Raw genomic sequence first — 20,712 nt, 5'->3', positions numbered from 1 at the left:
AATACCTGTCTCCCACAAGTTGTCATCTGAATCCTTAGGTGCATGCTCTGACTTCCTCAAAAATAAATATATATTTTCTAAAAAGATTTTAAAATATGCTTTAAATTTAGGACTCTAAAAACCAAGAAACAAGGTCAAGAATGTAAAGTGAACTATGGTCTAAACAAATAATTTCAGTGTTAAATTGCAAAAAATTAAACATGATAATATATTAATATGTGCATGTCTCTGACAAAGTGAAAATATGATTTCAGCTAAGTCATAAACTGATTGCATTTTTCTACATACCCATTCAATAAGAAATGCCTGGCATTTGATTAAGCTCTTAATTTAAGTATTTCCACATAGTCTCATCTTACTGGAGAGGGGCTGGAATTGTGCTGTCCTTGGTCTCTACATGATGACTCCTCCCTACTACTTCCTCGAATCCTCCTTGTCTCCTAGTCCTGCATATCTTGCTTTCCTATTGGCCAACAGTACTTTATTCATTAACCAGTATGAGAAACATATTTACAAAATGACATCTTCCATCAGCAGTATTAGGTTTTGAGTCTTCCATAAGTAAAACATAACAATGAATGCCCTCAAGATGATGCAAAAGTGTTTTAATAACACATTTGAGAATTAGACTAAGTCATTTGGCATCTTCAACCAATGCTGTGTGCCATGAATCCTACACTCACTATTAATGTCTGTGACATGATTGATTTTGGTGGGGTTCGGGAGCATATTCAAGTTCCATATTACAACTAAATGCAAAACCAGACCCTCTAAGATAGAAAAAAATCCACTTCATAATTGGGATGAGTTAAAAGTTGCTATGTAAGAGCATTCAAGAAATTAAAGATTTTCCTGTCTTCTCATTCTTACTATGTCAAACTCTTGACAATTTTTAAAATTTAAATATAATACTTGTATTAATTCATTTAGAATTTCATTCATGTAATTTACCTTAACCATATTTCCCCTCTACTAGTTACACTAACTACTCACAGATCTATACCTAACCCCTATCCCAACTTCCTGTCTATTTATTTATTTCAATAACCTATCAAGTCCTACTACTACTGCCCATATGCCCATGGATGTGGTAACATCAATTGGAGCATGGACTGTCTGTCTACCATGGGTTACATCCCTAATGAAAGGTAACTCTACACCATTTAGCAATCATAAACTGTCAATATATCCTCAGGTAGGAGTGAAGCTTGTGAATCCCTCCCCACTCGATGCTGGATTTTTTAACAGGATTGATCTTATACAGGTCTTATGCCAGCAACCATGGCTGCCATGAGTTCATGAGTGCTGAGCTCCTATCATATCCAGAAGACACAGTTTCTTCCAAGTCCTCCCTTACCTCTGGCTCTTAAATTCTCTTCAACCTCTTCTTATGTGGTGGTCCTTGAGCCTTTGGGGAAAGGATGTGATATATATGCCCCATTGTGGCTGAGCACTCAACAGACATTTATCTGTACTTTGACTAATTGTGGGTTTTTACATTAACCTCTGCCTAGTACATATAGGCACTTCTGCAGAGCTCTGATTAAGTCCAGGGTTCAAGAAAAAACCCAGAGCTGGGACAGTGTCCAGGTCAGGTGAGCCACATTCCCTGTCTTCCTCAACAGTAGTGTAAGATCCATGAAGACAAGCATTCTCTCTATGTATCACAGTTCTACCTTACAGAATGACTGATATCAATGTCAAATGATTGGCTGAATGAGTATAGTATCTTAAAGTTAAGAGGTACTTAGCAGTAAAAGAGGTCCTACAAATGATTCTAGCCCATACCCAGCCCACATCCAAGGAACAGAAGAGCATACTGTTGCTATGTCATACATAAGCCTCACCATAGAACCTTGAAAAGGGTTACTTTTCAGTGGAGGCTTGGAGATGACAAAAATGTAGCTCTGTACAAAGGCTTGTCCCCCACAACACTTCTGTTACTGCTTGGAATGTTCTCTTAACCCAAATTGACCAATCTTCCCTTGCATCATCTGCCAATCCAAATTCACCTAAAAGATTCCATTTCCACCTCAAAACTTTTCTGAATGAAAGAAAGTTGGAGGGATGGAGTGGTCCTTGGTATTTACTAGCCTTAACAGACCATGACTTTGGCCCCAGGTTCAAGACAGCTATGAGGAGCTCTGTAGTCAGAATAGACTATTCTTTAAAACTAAACCCCTTCTTCTGTTGCCTACTGTATGTTGCTACTGTTCTTGTTTTTCTTTCCTGCTGGTTTTCCAGAAGCACTAAGTTGATGCGAGTGTTCTCTGATGTCCACTTGATCCACTTCATCACTCTCAAATCTAGAATTTTTCTTTTCAGTATTAGTTACTTTTCTATTGCTGTATAGAAGGCTATGACCAAAGCAACTTAAGGAAAGAAGGGTTTATTTCAGCTCACAGTTCCAGTGTTCAGTACATTATGGTGGAGAAGGCATGGCGGCAGAAGCTTGAGGGAGTAGGTCACATTACATTACAGTCAGGAAGCCAAGGGAGATGAATGTGATTGTCCCACTAACTTTCTCCTTTTTAGTCACTATGGAATCCAAACCCAGAGAATGGTGCCACTAGCTTTTAAGATGTTTCTTCTGTCCTAAATTAATTTAGTCAACACGGTTCTTCCTTGGCATGCTCAGAGGTTCCCTCCATGGATCCTGTCAAGTTTGCAATCAATGTTAACCATCACATGTTCCATAAATGAATAATAATGAACTGTCAGTTTATATTCCCATCTTGAATTCTGCCCTCTAAACAATTCTAGGTGTTATCTGTAGGATCCATTTCTGCCATTCGTATTATACACGATTATCATGTGCTCTACATAAACATTCTAATGACTAGCACATTAGCTCCATTAACAAACAATAGATGTTTGACAATTAGCTTTGGCAGACACAGTGCAGTATGCTTCAGTATGTATTTTTGAATAATCATGTTTTACAAATCTTCATCATCATTTCATGTTTTATAAACCATCATCTCCAGTACTGATATTTGAAGGACAAGACCACATTTCCACTTTGTAAAGTATTAGGATTATAATAGCTTTGTACTTTTAAAACATCCTTAAAGAAAGAAACAAGACTTATAAATGCAAAGCATCAAAGTTGATTAGATGCTGATTCAAACAAGCACTTCAAGAGAATGTTGTTGGAGTAATGAGAAGATTTGGGCATTGTCTATACAGTCAATAATATTATAACAACATACAATCTAATGGATGTGATATTGCAGTTATGGCTGCAATTCGATATTTCAGGTAGGGACTTGAGGTTAAAGGAGTGGGTAGGATAGAAAGAAAGGATAAATAAATAAGTAGTGGGAATAAGATAGATGCAGCACTGTTTTAACCATTGATTTAATAGGTCAGATCTACTCAGCCTCTATACTGCTTTTATTTGGAGAAGAAGGGTTTTCTTGTGAGGCACCACTTTGTGCTTCCTAGGTTTTCAGTATCATTGTCTCTCTTTACTTGGCACCAATAATGACCATTCCTTATAAGAACCAGAGATCTTTTTTTTTTTTTTTTAACGAAACCAAAATTTATCCCACATCAATCAGCAATCAAGAAAATGTCACATGGAAATGCTCACAGGCTGATCTGATAGGAACATTTCTTTAAAGCTCTCTTCTCCCAGGTGACTCTAATTTGTGTTCAGGAAACAAAACCTAAGCAGCATAAATAGAGTATACACAAAAGAAATCATTCTAACTGAAGTTGTTACAATGAACATATTAACAAGCAAATACTTAGCAGAGTGCAGAAACATTTTTCTTGATGATACTCTCCAGGGCTTGAACACATAGTATTCAGTAACCATATAAGGTAGAAACTCTTTTTTTATTCGCATCATGAACACCAGAACTACTTATGAACATCAAGGTCATCATTGAATGACAAGAATATTCAAAAGTTGCTTTCTGCTCATTGGAGTCTTTCATAAGGGTTTGGGATGATGCATCAATTTTGAACATCTATGCATTGAGATAGAGAGGTGGCATATGTGAGCAGAGCATTCAAGTGAAAGAAAAAGGCATGAACAAAAACTTGAAAACATGAATGTAGAAAGTGTGTGTTCAGAGCATGATAGGGAAATCAGTTTAAATGGCTTTATGAAAATTCAATAGGATGCTAGGCTGGAAAAATCTGAATGAGATTAGTGTGGATGTTTATTTTCTGAATCAGTAGTTCTGGTTTTCCTTTTCTATTTTATTTTCTGATTCCTATGTGTTTGTGTGTGTACAAGTGTGGTGTGTGGTACATGCTTGTAAGTGTGTGTGGCTGTATGCACTTGTATAAATGCATGCAGCGACCAGAGTCAGAGTAAGGTATCAGTTGTCTTCCTCTATTGCTCTTCACCTCCTTTCTTTAGTCAAATTCTCTTGACAAACCAGAATCTTGCCATTTAGGCTATGGTAGCTCCTTTGTCCTGTCCTGGGATAATAGTAATCCCATGCCTGGCTTATTATGTAGGTGCTAGAGATTCAAACTCAGGTCCTGATGCTTGCAGAGCAAGTGCTCTTGCACACAGAGATCTCTCCCAGCCCACTTCTTTACACATTATTTTCCATCACTCAGAACTCCATGTGATGTAAACTAGTCACTCAGCTTGTTACAGGTGTTAACATATTCATGGAAAATGTAATGATAGCAACTGTGTTTGATGATCTAAATTAGAGTGGTCCTTACCATACCCCAACATGATGCTTAATATAGTCCACAGTTTTCAGAGAAGAAAATTATCTTCAATGATAATTTGTATAGTTCAGGCCATTCTCAAACTTACTATATAACCAAGAATGACCTTTAACTCCCAAGCATCCTTTCTCTACCTCCTGGGTGCTATGATCTACATTATTTATAATTAAGCAGCAACACACCCTGCTTATTCAGTGCTAGAAACTGAACCTAGGCCTTCCTGCATACTTGGTCATGCTCTATTAACTGCACTACACACCCAGCCTAATAATTAACTTTTGGGGGAGGGTAGTACTGGTATTGAACCTGAGATCTTTTATATGTAGGTGGATGGATTATATCTCCTGCTTAATAATTAAGTTTTTAAAATATCTTTTTGCACTGTTGTGATAAGAAAAAAGCAACAGCCTATGAATGTGCCTGGTACAATGCCTGCCAGGTAACAATTTATAAACTTAGTGTTCTTACCTTACCTGCTCTTATTGTCCAGAAGATAAAACCTATAGTTTAATGTGTAAGATTCTATGACCACATCACTGTAGAAAGAATTTGTGCTTCTTTGTTGATTCTATGGAAGTTTAAACACTACTCAGAATCACAGAATCAAAAATGAACATGATCACTGCCCACATAGAGTGACTTGGCATGACATGTTTACTTGGTGGGGGGTGGGGAAGGGATACAACTATAAACTCAGGAAAAGGTGCAGACCAAATTTTAGCAAATAGAACTCAAGACTATCTTGGTCTCATGTACAATTTAATGCAACTTGCCCATCCAGATTGTGAAGAATTCAGCCATCTAGCATACTTTGTCAAAGTCTAATTCAAGGTATAACTGTATATAACTTGAATAATGACTCCTGTGTGATTCCCAGTCACTCTAGACACATGCCCCCAGTCCCATCAAATTTCCTGGGCCTGGCACAGTACTGTTCATAAATAATACCAGGCATGGTGGCTCACACCTGTACTCTGAGCATTCAAGAGGCTGAGGCAGCAGGACCACCAATAGTTTAATGCCAGTCTGAGCTACATATTAAGTCTGGACCAGTACTGGCTAAAGGAAAAGACCATATCTAAAACCAAATTTATCTGTTTTTGGAAGGAGAACAAGTTAGCCTGGATTTCATTCTCCTACCTGATTAGAAGACATACCTCGCCCAATAAGGAGGGAGAGGTCTGATCTGAAAGTCATCTCACAAGTGGTTTGATTGTGTAGGCTGGTAAAACATATAATGGAGCATATGAAATTAATCAGGAAATATGTTTAATGTCATTGTCAGAATATATATTCAAATGTCATTGTACCATAGTTAAGCTCCTGAGTCATAATAAGTTTCTCCTTAGCTAAAGTGACTTGTGCTGAGCATACTTGGGATGATGTGCTACTGTAAGTCTTGACATTAGTATTTAAAGGTGTGTTTTACTTCTTCATTGTACTTCCATGTCCTCCCTGTCACAACAGAAGCTATATCTTCTGAATGGTTGGTGGGATGCCTCTGTCTGGATGACTTTGATGTTCTAGTTCCTGGAGTGCACCTACTGATGTCTACCCATAGGGTCATAAGAAAGCAAGCTGCTATCTTCTCTGTGAAATCAAAATACTTTAGTGCTACACTGGAGCCTGTATAAGAAGACAGTGATGTTTGGGAACAGAGGACAGTACAATCAAATTTAGGCCATGTCAGTGTGGATACTGTGATAAACAGCATCTAGCAGACCTGATAGCCATTTCCTTACAAAACAATGGGTATGACACAGTACAGGACAAGCCTCCCTAGTGGTCATGCTAAAGATCCTTCTACAACCACAGTAGAGTACACCATGGTAGGAACAAAAAATATGGCTATCATCAGAACTTGGAGCTTTTAAAATCTAACTAGACCCATCTTTTATTGTTAAATTTTCTCTCTCTTTGTCTTTTTCCTTACCATTAGAAGCAAGCATTAATTCCAGCTGCTTTAAATTTGAGCTGATGTTGGGGGATATTTAGAGGCATCTAGTATATTTGGGTATCATAACCCAATGTCATTTGAACTATGCTGTGGAGTCATAAATAAGGACCTATTCACCCTACACAGAACAAAAACAACACTCCAAAGAAATGATCCCACCCAAATATAACTTAGTGAGCAAGTGAGTGTATTGGACTTGCTTATTAGAGTTTGAATGGAATGTTCTTCACAGAAGCATGAGTGATTCAAAGGCAGCTCTATCACCAAAATGTCTACCACAGGATAGGTGATGATTCAGAAGTACTGCATTCTTAGAGCCTTATTTGTATGCAGCTGACCAATCAGAGTGTCTCCCTTCTCTGCCAATTGTTACTGCCTAAGTACCTCAGAGAACTTTTTGAAATCTTGGAGGTTTTATAACTCTCTGAGTCTTGTCAGTTTTCTTTACTTCCTGGGCCTTGTAAGTTTCATCTGCTATCCAAGTCTTAATGAGCTTCCATCCTCCCTCCAGGAAGAAAGGGTTTGACTTGGATGACATCGGAACAAAGTGCCTAAACCACTAACCTTGACAAAAAAATAAATGAAAAAATACTTATCATTTTATGAGTCTGTATCCAACACTGTATGTAACCTAGGGTTCATCCGCAAATAATTTCTGTGAGTTCAGAGACGTAAGAATGAGCAGATTCTCTGTCAATGTTTATTTTGTTATGTTTTCATAGTGCCACTCAATGTCAAGGATGAAAAATCAAATAGATAAGTCTTTGGTTTTCTCATATTTGAAATAGACAGAATAAGTCACTTCTCTGCACAGTTTCAAAGACTGTAGATTAATGTTGGCTGATAGTCATCTATGGTTCTTACTGAATGTATAAAGAAGCTCATGAACTCTTGTCATTCTTAAATGTGACAGTGTAAGTCCCATGGGCCTTGGAGGAGGAAACATCAGGGCTTAGTTAGTCTTGAGTATTCTTCTAATTCACTATTTAATGCCAGTGGCCGCTTTTCTTAGGATGGTTCCAGTTGAACTCTTAACTACTGTCTCTATTTCTGTGCCCAGAATAGTCTATATAAAACATGTTGTCTGTCCAGAGATCTAGTTTCCCAGGAAAGTATGCTGGGTCACAACTGTAGTCATAGAACCCAGGAGACTGAGTCAGAATCACTGCAGGGATTATGCAACAAATTGTAGTTGGGAGCCGTTGTGTGGGTACTAAGAAGCTAATGTGGGACCTTTGAAAGGTCTCTTAGCGCCCAAGTCATCTCCTCAGCCATAGGGAAGCCTGGTTTAGCATTATAGTTGGCCTCTAGCCACTAGTACTAAGAAAGACATAGCATCCCTTTCCCTATCTATGACCACTAGAAATGTCTCCAGACTCCACTAAATTACGTTGGAGACAAAATCAGCTCAATGTGAGAAATACAGTAGAGGATCTAGTGTTTTCCTAGGTGAGGAAAACAAGGTAAAGTTAGATTTATCAGAGAGTCATTCATATAATAAGAGGCAGAACTTATGTCTGCCTGACTCAAGTCTTTGGAACCTTATTTCAGAACCCTTCAGGGCCTCTTTTCGGTGATGAACTGTTTAAATATTCCAAGGAAACTCAGATAGCCTGGGTTGCCTGTTGGTAGTTTCTAAGAGTTCACCCTCTCTTAGGAAGGACTGGCCATAAAGATTTAGTCCAGCACTTAGAGACAGACACACAGCAGGAGAGTGTCAGTTACTTCTACCATTCATCTTAACATAAATAGTTCTGCAACTTTGCCTGACCCATTCATGCATAGATGTTCTCATTTGAAAAAAAAAAAAAGAACGAAAATCATTTTTGTTCGTGGATAGTTTCTGTCTGTTGCAAACAATGGGTGAGTGAATCTCAAAGTTGCAAACCAGTTCAGTCAGTCTAGGGGAGTTTCTGGAATGATTTAAATAGCCTGACAATGTAGGTCGCTATTTTTAAGGCTGAGGTAAGTGTTCGAAAGTGGTTCACACAGCCATGATCTCAGATAGGAGTTGCAGAATATTAGAATTGCAAGGAGTCTCAAAGCTTTGCCTGGGAAAAGAAGAACTTTGTCCTCTGTACCCTGGATCACAGAGTTTCTGGTGAAAAATTCTGTCATTCCTCCTGCCTTTATTTGAAAACATCTTGCTAAATGGAAGTTGAACTCATCAACTTCTAAATTCATGGGAAAAGGCTACTGTTTTCGCCTCTTCTTGCATTCTTCTTGTCAGGCTGAGAAGAAAACTGATTGAGTCTTTTATTCCTTTTCCACTGAGTTTTATATTGTTTTCACTAGACTAAGTAGGAAGCACCATATTAAACTGTTTTTATTGTTAGTACACCTAGTTAATATTCTCAGACTAATATGAGTCCTTTTACAGAGAAGAGAAACAGATCTTGACTATAGGCAGATCCACTATGAGTTCAAGGTTTATTTATTTGGACAATAAATGTAAAAGAGTCTGTTTGTAACCTGATAGTTCTTGACCTTGAATGAACATTAATATTTCCCAAATGCTACATGAGATATAAGACTGCTTAAAATATTTATGGAAATTTTTATTGTAATAGAGTGTCCTACAAATAGTGTAGCCAAACTGCAAATGATGTCAGTGGGAACAGCCAACATACCATCATCAGTAACACTGGTAGAAGTGCTGCAGAACTGCTAGGGTTCTGCTTAGGAGAGTCTTTTGTCTCCAAAGTGCTTGTCAGGAGGTTGAGATGCCCTTAGATAAGAAAACTAAGACTTCTGACTTCCTTCAAAGACAGGGGATTATACAATGCCTCCAGCCCCTGAGTACATTTTTAAACTGTCATGGGAAGAAGAATATGTGTCTCTCACAGGCACCCACATGGACCATTTCTGCTCAGAATGTTTCTGAACAGAATAGTATCAGTTTTGCATAGTGTTAACACAGCTGCCTGGCCCCTTCTAAGGAATGGAGCATGATTTTTGAATGGGTTAGAGCAAAGCAGCTACCACTTTTACTTGCATGTTGGCCCACTCTGCTGCCCCACCTCTTACTATGATAGCTCAGGTTTAAAGTCCCAGAACCTAGGAGGACTGTTGTGAGTTCAAGATCAGCGTAAGGCCACACAGTGAATTCTAAGATAGCCTGAGATAGAGGATGAGATCTTGTTTAAAAATGCACCTAGCGAAATATGCTTCTTAGAAAAGGTTGTGCCAGCAGTGAAAGAAAAGGTCTCTTTGGAATAGTGAAGAGGCTGGTGAATCTTCTATGGTGAAAGCAGAGAAAGGAGGTCTCTAGAACCATTCTCTAGCAAACAGAGAAGTTTCACTACTTCCCAAGGCTATATAATCTATTGAAGCAGGTCTGTTCACCACAGTACTACAGAGGAGCCCCTCCCTAGTTCTGACATCTATTCTTGATTTTTTTTTCATGACTTTACCAATGTTTTTGTTTGTTCTCCTTATAGTTCTATATGGGTTCTACTGAAGCCTTTGTGACCCACCTATTTTAAGTCAACTCACTAACAGGCCAATGTAGCTGTGTCTGATTTCAATCAGTCATCATTTGTCTTGATGCTCCTTGACCTAGAGAAGCACAGCTAATATGTGTGGTGGTTCTATTCAGGTTGTGGTTTCTGGTGCTGGAAGTTCATTTTAGGCAGAGACATTATTTGAAAACATCTTGCTGAGTGGTTGTTTGCTACACTCTGGACATACTAGCCAGAACAGAATGTGGTATATAATAAAATTCAGCAAATAAAATAGAATCCAAGCTTCCTGCAGCTCCTCATTAGAATGCAGTATTTGACATTTCAATTGTATTAGGGAGCCTGTGCCTTTCCTTAGGTGATTAGTGTTTCATGTTGTGTGTATGGAAAGGGGCCAGGGCAGAAAACCAAGGGGAAAAAAAAGATATCCTGTGTTTGTCCTTCAGAGGAAAGGGGTTAACAGGAGCAGGATATATAATTTAGGATTCCAAGAGACATTGCAGCATTCTGTATATAAGTTTCCTTCCAAAATCAAGAATTGTCTTTGTGTAACTTCTAAGTTTACTCCAGCTTTGGAGGAAAGTTTTAAACAATTGAATTGACTGTATTTATGCCTCCGAGAACTTGTTTTCTTAGTCCCATCTTAGCTTCCTAAATGTGTTCCGTGCTGGCTTATAGGGAACTGCTGTGGGTTCTTTGTTTGTTTGTTTGTTTGTTATAGTACCTCAGGGTAGCAGATTTGTGTGTTCTCTCACCTGGGGAAAACAGTTTTTTGGTTTTCTTCAAAACCACCAGAGGAAATTGCTACTGCTGACATTTGCATAAGCTGGGGAAACAAAAGAGGTGGCCATATATTTTCTTTTAATAGTCAATGAGCAAGAAATGGTCCTACAGTGGCATTCTAAATTTACCACTCCTATTAATTTTGTGAACACTTTTAATCTACACACTTGATTGGAGGAGGTAGCAAGATTGAAAATAAGTTAAGGAAAAGCAATGGACGGGGGTTTAAATTATGCAAATCTTCCTCTCCTGCGGAGGAGTGACAGGAAATGGGCTTGCATCTCTTGACACAGGTTGAGTCACTGGTTGGACAGATGTGGTGACAGAGCAAGGGCATTGAGGAGAAGTATTGCTTTGAATATTCACTGTAGAGGGGCAACAGGCTGCGTGAAAACCAGCACAAGTTGCATTCTATGCAAGAAGACCAGGCCAGGGAGGCAGGTGACAAGTAGAATCATGCTCTGCCTGCACTCAGTCTCTAGGTTGCCATTCATTCATCTCACCAGAGAAAGAGCTTCCTTTTTGTTGTAAAGGACTCTTTTGGGGCTGTTGTGGCACTGACTGTGAGCCCTGGCAAACATCATCGCCACTCTTTCCCCCACTTAGTTTGGTTGGTGACAATCTGGCATTTGGAACTACTGCAGGAGCTTTGACCTGAGGAACCACATAACAAGAAATGTGGACTAAGGCTAAAATGGCATTCCTTGCTTCCCTCCACTCTCATGGGTAAGGACTGAATGAATGTTGGGCATTCATGGGAAGGCAGGGATGAAGAGTTCAAACTAGCATTTGGTGATCGCTTCAGAAACTAGCTACAGCTTTCCAGTTATGGGCAGTAACTGTAATGCTACCTGTAACAATGGCTTGTCATGGGACTGATGGGCTATTTCTTTTGCTTTTAGAAGAGAGATACATAGAAAACACTTTCCAGATTTTCACTGCTCTGTCAGACAAATTGACTTTGAGGCCTTAGAAAGATAATGTGTGAATATTTGGTACAAGTTAACAGTGAGAGTTTGTCTAATGTTCTATGACTTTGTTTGGCATGTGCTTACTGAGAGTATACATTTTATATTTTGTTTATAAGAATCCAGGGAACTTCAGTTTGCTTTTTACATAAAAGCATAAAACATTAATTTATCTTCATGTGTGTTTCCTTATATGACAATGTGAAATCTAGGTATGTGCCTTAAATGCCTAAATATCTGGCATATCTGATATGCCTCTTGTGGTCAGAACTACAAAGAAGTTTTGATCAAAGCTTCCCAGAGTAAAGTTATTTAATTTTACTAGCCCATTGGTTTCCTATGCATATAATGTGTAAGTGTACTTCCTTCATGTGGATTCTGTGGAAAATGAGTGCTCTATTGTATTTAAAATGCCTAACATGCTATTTGATGTAAAGGTACTCTTTACAGTTAGTCTATGATCAGTTATGCTCACAGCTCACAATTTAGAAGAATAAGATATGAATCCTTGTGTTGGGTTATAAAAGGCATGTTCAAGAGTCAGAGGTGATGAAACTCTCTTTGTTTCCAGCCACAGGACCAAGTCTTCGGGCTGGCCACCTCCCTCGGGAACCTGGGCCTTGAACCAGGTGCCACCCTATGGATGGGAGATGATGACAAACCGAGATGGCCGTGACTACTTCATCAAGTAGGTTAAAAAGACACTGAAGAATTTGGACAGTGTTCTTCTAGTTTTATTTGATTAAAAAAGATTTTATTTATTCTTTGATAACTGTGTAATGTATAAAATGTTTTTGATCATATTGACCCTCTATTTACCTCTCTTATGCCCCTCCCCCTGGAAACATCTTCCCCACATGACACCTTCTTACTTTTCTGTCTTTTTATGTTTCTAATAACCCATTGAGTTTAATTAGCTTACATGTACATGTATGCTGGATTATTGACTGGGTAAATAGATCACTAGTAATTACTTCCATAGCATGGCAATTCTTGCTCACAGCAGAAGTGTGCACTCTATTAAATATTTGGTCAATTATATCCATTGTCTAAAAGTAAAGAATTATGAGGGATGTTGTTATTTCAAACATTTTCAAGGAATAGTCAAGAATGTCACTGAGTTATCAATTAAAATGATTATGTGTTTTCATAACAACTCTTACTGTAAATGTTTATTTATATATTCTTTAGATTAGAAACTTTTTATGGTAGCCTTATTTTGTTCCTGGTTAGTGAGTATATATCACAGAATTCCCTACTTAAGCCATTTTGGATGTATTATTTAGTAGCATCCATGGTATTATGCACTTATTTACTACTGTCAAATTCCATGACTCTTGTAACACCCTTGTCTTTGTTTGCTTCCTGCTGTTGCACTAAACCACTCTGACAAAAAAATCAACTTGGAAGAGGAAAGAGTATATTTATCTTGCACTTTTAGGTCACAGAATATCACTGAGGGAAGTCAGAGAAAGAACTCAAACAGGAACCTGGAAATAGGGACTGAAGCAGACACCATGGAAGAAAGATACTTGCTGGATTGTTCTCCTGGATGACTTAGCATATCCTGTTAAACCACCCAGAATCATCTTCAAGTCATGGTACTACACATAGTGATCTGGGTACTCCCACATCAACCATCAATCATGAAAATACCTATTTAGACTTGCCTACAGGCCTTCTCGATCGACATTCTATTCCCTCACATGACTACAATTTGTGTCAAGTTGACAACAGCAAATACCACGACCCTTAAAAAAAACTTCCTAAGCCAGGCATTGCCACTCTTAGATAGTATCTGCTTAAAAACAAATCAAACTAATGTCACAAGATATAGAAGTTTTAAGAGGAGATTGAACTGCTTGAGTAATAGATTCCAAGTACCTTTACATTCCCACTTGAATTGTATTCATTCTCCTGAGCAAATCAAAGCTAGAAGTTGGATTTAGACACTGGTATGTTCGTATTATCCAGTAATAAGTATTTGTTTCTCCTGTTTTTACCTCCCATTAGCATCTGGTCTCTTTTCTGTCTCTATAAATTTGCTTATTCTACGAACCCCATCTAAGTGGAATCATATACTATTTGTTCTCTTGTATTGGGCTGGCTTAATTTTATATAAAGTTTTCAAGAACCTGTCCATATTATATGTTAGTATTCATTCTTTTTAATGATAGCTAATATTCCATTGAATGTATATGCCATGCTTATTTAATGTTAGTGTTTGTTCTGCATGTACATATCCCTAGGTTGAGCACACACACACACACACACACACACACACACACACACACAAGGACTTTCTTCCTGTTTTCACTTGTTTGGCATTTACAATAGAGTTGGAAGAACAAAACCATATGAAATGAATGGGTCAAAGTTAGATTCTATGCTTCACTCTTTAAGATACCACCAAGAGTGGTTTCCAGAGCAGCTATCATCATCTAAATTTTTGCAGTTTGGTAAGAAGATCACTTACCGTGTGTGTGTGTGTGTGTGTGTGTGTGTGTGTGTGTGTGTGTGTGTGTGTGTGTGTTTTCAACAATGAAAGTTCAGAATGTCTTTGTTCTCCAGTACCACTGAAATATTCTTATTCACAAGAAATTAGTGAAATAGATTTGGAATCAGGAAGCACAGTTGGCCAGAGTCCAGTTATAACTGAATAGAGATTTAAGAGAAAGAGAAACATTATTTTTCCTACCACAGGCTGTTTTAATTGTTTCAGCCATGATGCCTATGCATTTATTAGCAAATATAAGATAATATGGGGAGTATAGGTCACCTTTTTATAAAGGTGTCTGTCTAGATTGTTTGGGTCTTCAGTACTTCCAACTCAACCCCACAATCAAGTAAGGATTGCTTGGAAGCCAGCAGGGTAAAAACTCACAGGATTGTTGTGGCTGCTTTTCTAGCTTTATAACCCAGGTCCCTCCTCTTCCCCATAAATGCTGCAGAGGGAAGATCTCCCCTCTGGAGTATACTGCTTACCCAGAAACTGTCCCTTGAGGGCACCTTGGGAAGACCTACTTTCCCCTTAAACATTATCCATGCCAGAGAATATAGAAGTATTGTCTGCCTTTTGAATGCTGTGCTCACAGATAAAGAAACATGAGTATGACCTTTGGAACCCAGTCTCAAAACACTGAAAAGGTAGGAAGAAAGACCAGTAGTTTGACTCACACCCTGGATTCCAAACTGTTAGTTTTGTACAGTCTGTCCAAGTCCTTTCTTCCATTAAGACAATGTATGATATTATAATATGCTACCTGTTTTCCAACTTGGCTACAGATGCACTTAGTTGGTTCATTTAAAATAATCAAGATATTTGTATTAAGAACTGAAAAATAGAGGCAAAGAAATGTATTTTTAAAGGCATTAGTTGGGACTTTATTAAAGGCATATTTCAGACTTTTCTGGTTAATGTCTAGTTTTCTTTCCCTGTGGCTTTTATGGAGCTTCACCTACATCCCAGATACTCTTTCAAAAGGTAGTAATTCAAACTGTGATTTGTTACTGAGGGCTTCTAGGAACACTGGCTAGTTCTACCTTAAGGATTGTCAGCTCCATTTAACATTTATATGGGATGGTCATGTGTCAATGTAAACTTTCTACTGCTGTCAAACTATAAGAGACAAGTGGTTACTCACAGAACTTGCTGTGCCTGCTGCTGATGGGTTTGAAAACTCAAACCATTTTTCCAAATTTATGTTGTTTTTTTTTCTTAAAAGGTAAGCTTTTGTAGTCTTTTCAAAGTATTCATAAGATATCTAGCACAGTACTCCTCTGGAAAATACTTGTTCTATCTCTATCACTAACAAGTTTGATAAATAATGATAATCCTTCTACCTACTGAGTTATGGCCGTTACAGAGAGATGCTGTAATTATCAGCTTCTGGGGAGCCCAGATTTGTACTACAGAGTATTTCTGTATTCATTAGTATTCTTAGTTAAAAGGACAACTGGGAAACTGATCTATGGTTAGTAATTAACTTCTTTGCATTTAGTTTTTCACTTGTTTACACATATTTTGGAGGAGATTAGGCTTTTTAAAATCTTTTCTTGGAATGCAAATAGTATCAGTATCAGGCAGTTGCTTTGTATGGAAGTGCAACTTTCACTGATTGAAGGACCAAATGGTGGGAGGAATCAGGTTTTGTATTCAAAGTTACAGTCTGATAGCTAAATAATGAGAAAAGAGTCTTGCAGGATATGGCCTAAGGTACCTCAAATTTTGTTTAGGTTTCATCTACAAGTACAATTCTCCATTACTTGGGATAGGAATGATAGACTATTTTCTATAATGTGTTACTGATCCATAGTATTAAAAATTGAAGACAGTGCTAGAAAGATGGCTCAGTAGTAGAAAGCAATGGCTATTTTTCCTGGGGACATGGATTTTATTCTTACTATCCAAAGAATGGCCCACAATCTTCTATAACTCCATTTCCAGAAGATCCAGCACTTTCTTCTGGCCTCTGTCAGTACAAGGTGTGCACCTGCTACACAGACACATATGCAAGCAAACAGCAGTACACATAAAGTAAAACTGGAACTAAATGAAGGATATTGATACGTATGCTAATATACCCTTGTATGACATCTCATAGTTTGGAAACTAGTAATCTTTAACCTTGCCTGCATATTAGAATAGTTTAGGAAGCAATAAGATCCTGGTGTCTGGGGTAAAGCCAGGAAACAGAAGGGTTCAGATGCACCCAGGTGATTCCAAGGAATACGTATGGTGGCTACAATGAAGCAGATTTCTGCACCTGATTTTTTTACTCGGCCTCAGCACAGTATCAACATTACCATCTTCCTGGTGATAAAGCATAGACTAATCAAGTGATATTCCCACAGTGACATACATTTACTGAGTTAGAATTCATTGTACAACTATTCCAGAATCCTGTTTAGAAAGAACCACTTTTATTGCTCTGCTTAGTGACATCTGAATTACAGATTTATTTCTTGGTGGTGCCAATGATGGAATCTGTACATTCACACATGCAAACATGTTACCACTGAGCTGTGCCATCAAACTGAAGTGTAGTGTTTGGGGAAGAGAAAACATTTTTTTAAAAGAAATATGGCAAACTAGGCACTAAGGCAAGTGCCTATAATTCAAAAACTTTGGAGGTGATGGAAAAGGAATAGAGTTGAAAGCCTATATTGCCCCCCCCAAAGAAAACAAAGGAAAATTGACAAAATACAAATTTTTCATGACTTTTTAAAAATTAAGAGAGAGAGAGAGCAGAGCTGAGGATAGGATAAAGATAGATGAAAAAGAATCTGTATTGAAAGAGACTTAGGACAGTGTATCATAGTGAGAACTGGCTAATAGAGGGAAAAGCACGTAGAATAAGAAACACACAGGAACAAAGCAAGGTAGCTGAAATTATTGTCACTATAATAGTACTAATGGTCCATAAGTCTAGGTGGATATGGAGATGGGTACCAATACATATATAGCTGTAAATATAGATAAGGACACAGATATGAATGCAGATAGAATATAGATACTAGTATAGATATTAGTTTATATATATATATATATATATATATATATATACATATATATAATTCATGTTGTAAGGTTGCCTACTCTGACACGAAGAAAGCAGGTGGCTCATGGAAGGCTGGACAAGATTGTGAGGAGCCTTGGGCAGATAAAACATATTTTCTTCCCTCCAGGCAATGGGTTTCATATAGATCACTAGGCAGGCATATGCAGGTGGGCACAGGCACACATGAAAACCAGCATGGACTCTGAATGGAGGTAGACATACAAGCCTACAAACAGATACAAGCAAGCTACCCAAGGCAAAAAGACAAAAACAGTCTAATAGGAATAACTGTATAACACATTATATCACTATTTACTTTTCCAGTTCCTTGGGCATCCACTGTCAGCCATTCTGTGCTGACTGATTTCCCTGGATTTCTAGTGTCAGTGACATTTTAGCTGACTTACATTGGGCATCTATAGTGATGTCATGCTATCTAAATATACATTGTGTCTTATGGCCTTTTGAATCCTCATTTATGATACTTTTTAAAATAATTTCCTATTTAAGGCACATCTTTTTCTTCTCAAAGTATTCTGGTTTGGATAAAACAAAATAATTTATTCCAAATAATACACTGCTAACATTAAAAATATTCTTCCAAGATATAATATTTCATTTAACTGACATCCAATCCTCTGAAGAATTCAATGCTAACACAGACTCATTTTCTCACTCGCAAAAAAAAAAAATGTTAAGGGTCTCAGGAACTGAAATGTTATGTTTTAGCGCTATTCATACTCATGCTTGAAGCCATACCATTAGAGTCTAAGCACTCAGTCTTTGAGTCAAATCAATACTTGTATTCTATGATTTTGAGTCTTTCTCTGACAGTTGTCTAAATCTGGTAATGTGCTCTTAGCTCATCTTACCTCCATCTGTGTAAAACATACATTTCCTCATTCAGCAGCCTGGGCCCATAAACTTGCATGTTTTCTTCTAAAGCTTTCCATAGCTATACTCAGTATTTATTAAGCACCAATAACTGATTAAGTTACCTAGATATGTAAGACAAATTGCTGTTTGAAAGAACTTCAGGGTTCAGTGGAAATTCAAAGGATTTGCTTTAGATGCAATGGAGGTCCCCAAGGAGGGATGATGTAGGATTTTTGATGGGTATGACAGAAGTGAAAGCTAATGCCAAGACCTTCATTCTCCTGAGAGCCCAACCATCATTTTCTTTTTTGTCATTATATTTTCTTTTTTAAAACAATCTTTTCTATTTTACAAACAAATCCCAGTTCCCCCCCTCCCCTCCTCCACTCCTCAGAGAGGATGAGGTCTCCCATGGGAAGGCCCTCCCCACTAGGTTGAGTAAGGTATCCTTCCATAAGGAATGGGCTCCAAAAAGGCTGTTCATACACTAGGGATAAATCTCAGTCCCACTGTCAATGACACCATAAACTTTGCAAGCCATATAACTATCACCAACATTCAGAGGGCCTACTTTTGTCTTATTCAGGTTCCCCACCTATCAGTATTGAGTCAGTGAGTTCCCACTAGGTTGAGTCAGCTATTTCTGTGTTCCCCCAACATAGTATTGATCTCTTTGCTCATAGTACCGCTCCTCCCTCTCTAGGACTGGACTCTCGGCATTTGGCCAAGTATTTAGCTGTGGATCTCTGTGTCTGCTTCCATCAGTTACTGGACGAAGGTTCTATGATGACAATTAAGGTAGTCATCAATCTGATTACAGATGAAGGCCAGATCAGGTACCCTCTCCACTATTGCTTAGAGTCTTAGCTGGGTTCATCTTACTAATCCCATAATGGCTCCCTCTATCAGGATACCTCTTTGAGTGATGTAACCCAGACCCAGAAAGACAAACACAGTATGTACTCACTTATAAGTGGATATTAAACATAAAGCAAAGGATAACCAGCCTGTAATCTACAACCCCAGACAAGCTTGGTAATAAGGAAGACACTAAGAGAGACATACATGAATCCCTCTGGGAAGAGGAAATAGACAAGATCTTCTGAGTAAATTGGGAGCATGAGGGGGAGGGGGAGCGGAATAAGAGGAGACAGGGGAGGACAGGAGTGAGAGAAGAAAATGAGGGAATGGGAGGATTGAGTTGCAGGAAGGACAGAGAGGAAGAGCAACCATGACTTTCTATGGAACTATGAATCCTTTAGTTTCTGTATAGATACTTCAGCTTCATGGTGAATGGGGAGTATATGCTATTTTCCCTTTAGTTTTCAATGGAGTAAGAACAAGTTTATGTAACTGTAAAGTGGGCAAGCTTAATGCATGGGTGATTCATAAATCTGGGACTTTAGCTTGGGTATATAGTAGAAAAATATTAAAACATGAACAAAATAAATACCAGTCAGGTGGCAAGATAAAGGACCAGGAGTCAAGTTGAACCTGTCAGTTGAGATAGGAGGTTGGAAAAGAGACTAAATGATTGTTTCCAATCTATAAAATGCATGGACCGTTTTTTTTTTTTTTTTTTTTTTTTTTTTAAGTTCAGATCTGAGAGACTTCTCCACTTGGACGTTGGTTTTCTAGACACCTTCGCCCTATATGTGCAAAAACACTGTCTCTCTGTGTGTATTGGATAAGACACACCATTCTATTATTCTATGAGTAATTCCCATGGTGGGCAATTAAACAGAACTATGGTCTCCTTAATGCAATAGAATTCAATTCTGAATTCTGAGTAGTGGAGTTAGTAATGAGTTGAGGAATCTTCCACTTTGTTCTCCAGTTTGGGCTTGACCCAACTTGAAATTGTTGAGCCATTCCTATCTGCCAACCTCTTATCTTTCCACTGGTCAATAGGAAATGTATTTTCAGCTCATCTGTCTCCAGGAGAGCATTATCTGAATAAATGCAAGTGGCTTGAATCTACTCCCTGCTTTCTTATCGATTCCAGCAGAACACAGCCAACTCGGGGAGATAGGATTTGGTCATCACAGAAATCAGAAACAGAGAACTCACCTCATGCCCCTGTGGAAGCCCTCCATCTTCCCTCTAGGACTTACCTGATCTAATTCAAATATCCCAAGGAGAGAAGGAGTAATTGATTGTCTGCCTGTGAACACTATTTAAAAGCTGAAGGGCTATTCTTGCAACATTTTTCTTCCAAGGTTTTTTAAGACTCTGACTTATTTTGTGGTAGGAGCTCGTTCCCTGTTACTCTGTGATAAATTCCCTTAAACTTTTCCCTCTATAAGAGCTACTGTCAAATGTTAAGAGTTAAGTCATACAGTTCTATGTGAATGTTGTCATGTTGCTATTCTTTGTATTTTACTTTAGTACAGATTTTAATTTCA

At 38.1% G+C, this 20,712-nt stretch overlaps 1 protein-coding gene across 5 annotated transcripts in view; it reads left to right on the top strand.

Annotated features, from left to right (window-relative positions):
• The window catches only part of Frmpd4 (FERM and PDZ domain containing 4), a 604,920-nt gene that overhangs the window by 370,287 nt on the left and 213,921 nt on the right, over positions 1 to 20,712 (top strand). For all 5 annotated transcript variants that reach the window (XM_051174869.1, XM_051174867.1, XM_051174868.1 and 2 more), the window contains one exon: positions 12,442 to 12,558. In XM_051174869.1, coding sequence (XP_051030826.1) covers positions 12,442 to 12,558 — 117 coding nt within the window. The remainder of the gene's footprint in view (positions 1 to 12,441; positions 12,559 to 20,712) is intronic.

This window comes from Phodopus roborovskii, unplaced genomic scaffold (assembly GCF_943737965.1).
Source record: "Phodopus roborovskii unplaced genomic scaffold, PHOROB, whole genome shotgun sequence".
Taxonomy (NCBI): domain Eukaryota; kingdom Metazoa; phylum Chordata; class Mammalia; order Rodentia; family Cricetidae; genus Phodopus; species Phodopus roborovskii.
Note: the sequence above shows the minus strand (reverse complement) of the source record. Positions and strands in the feature narration are given on the sequence as shown.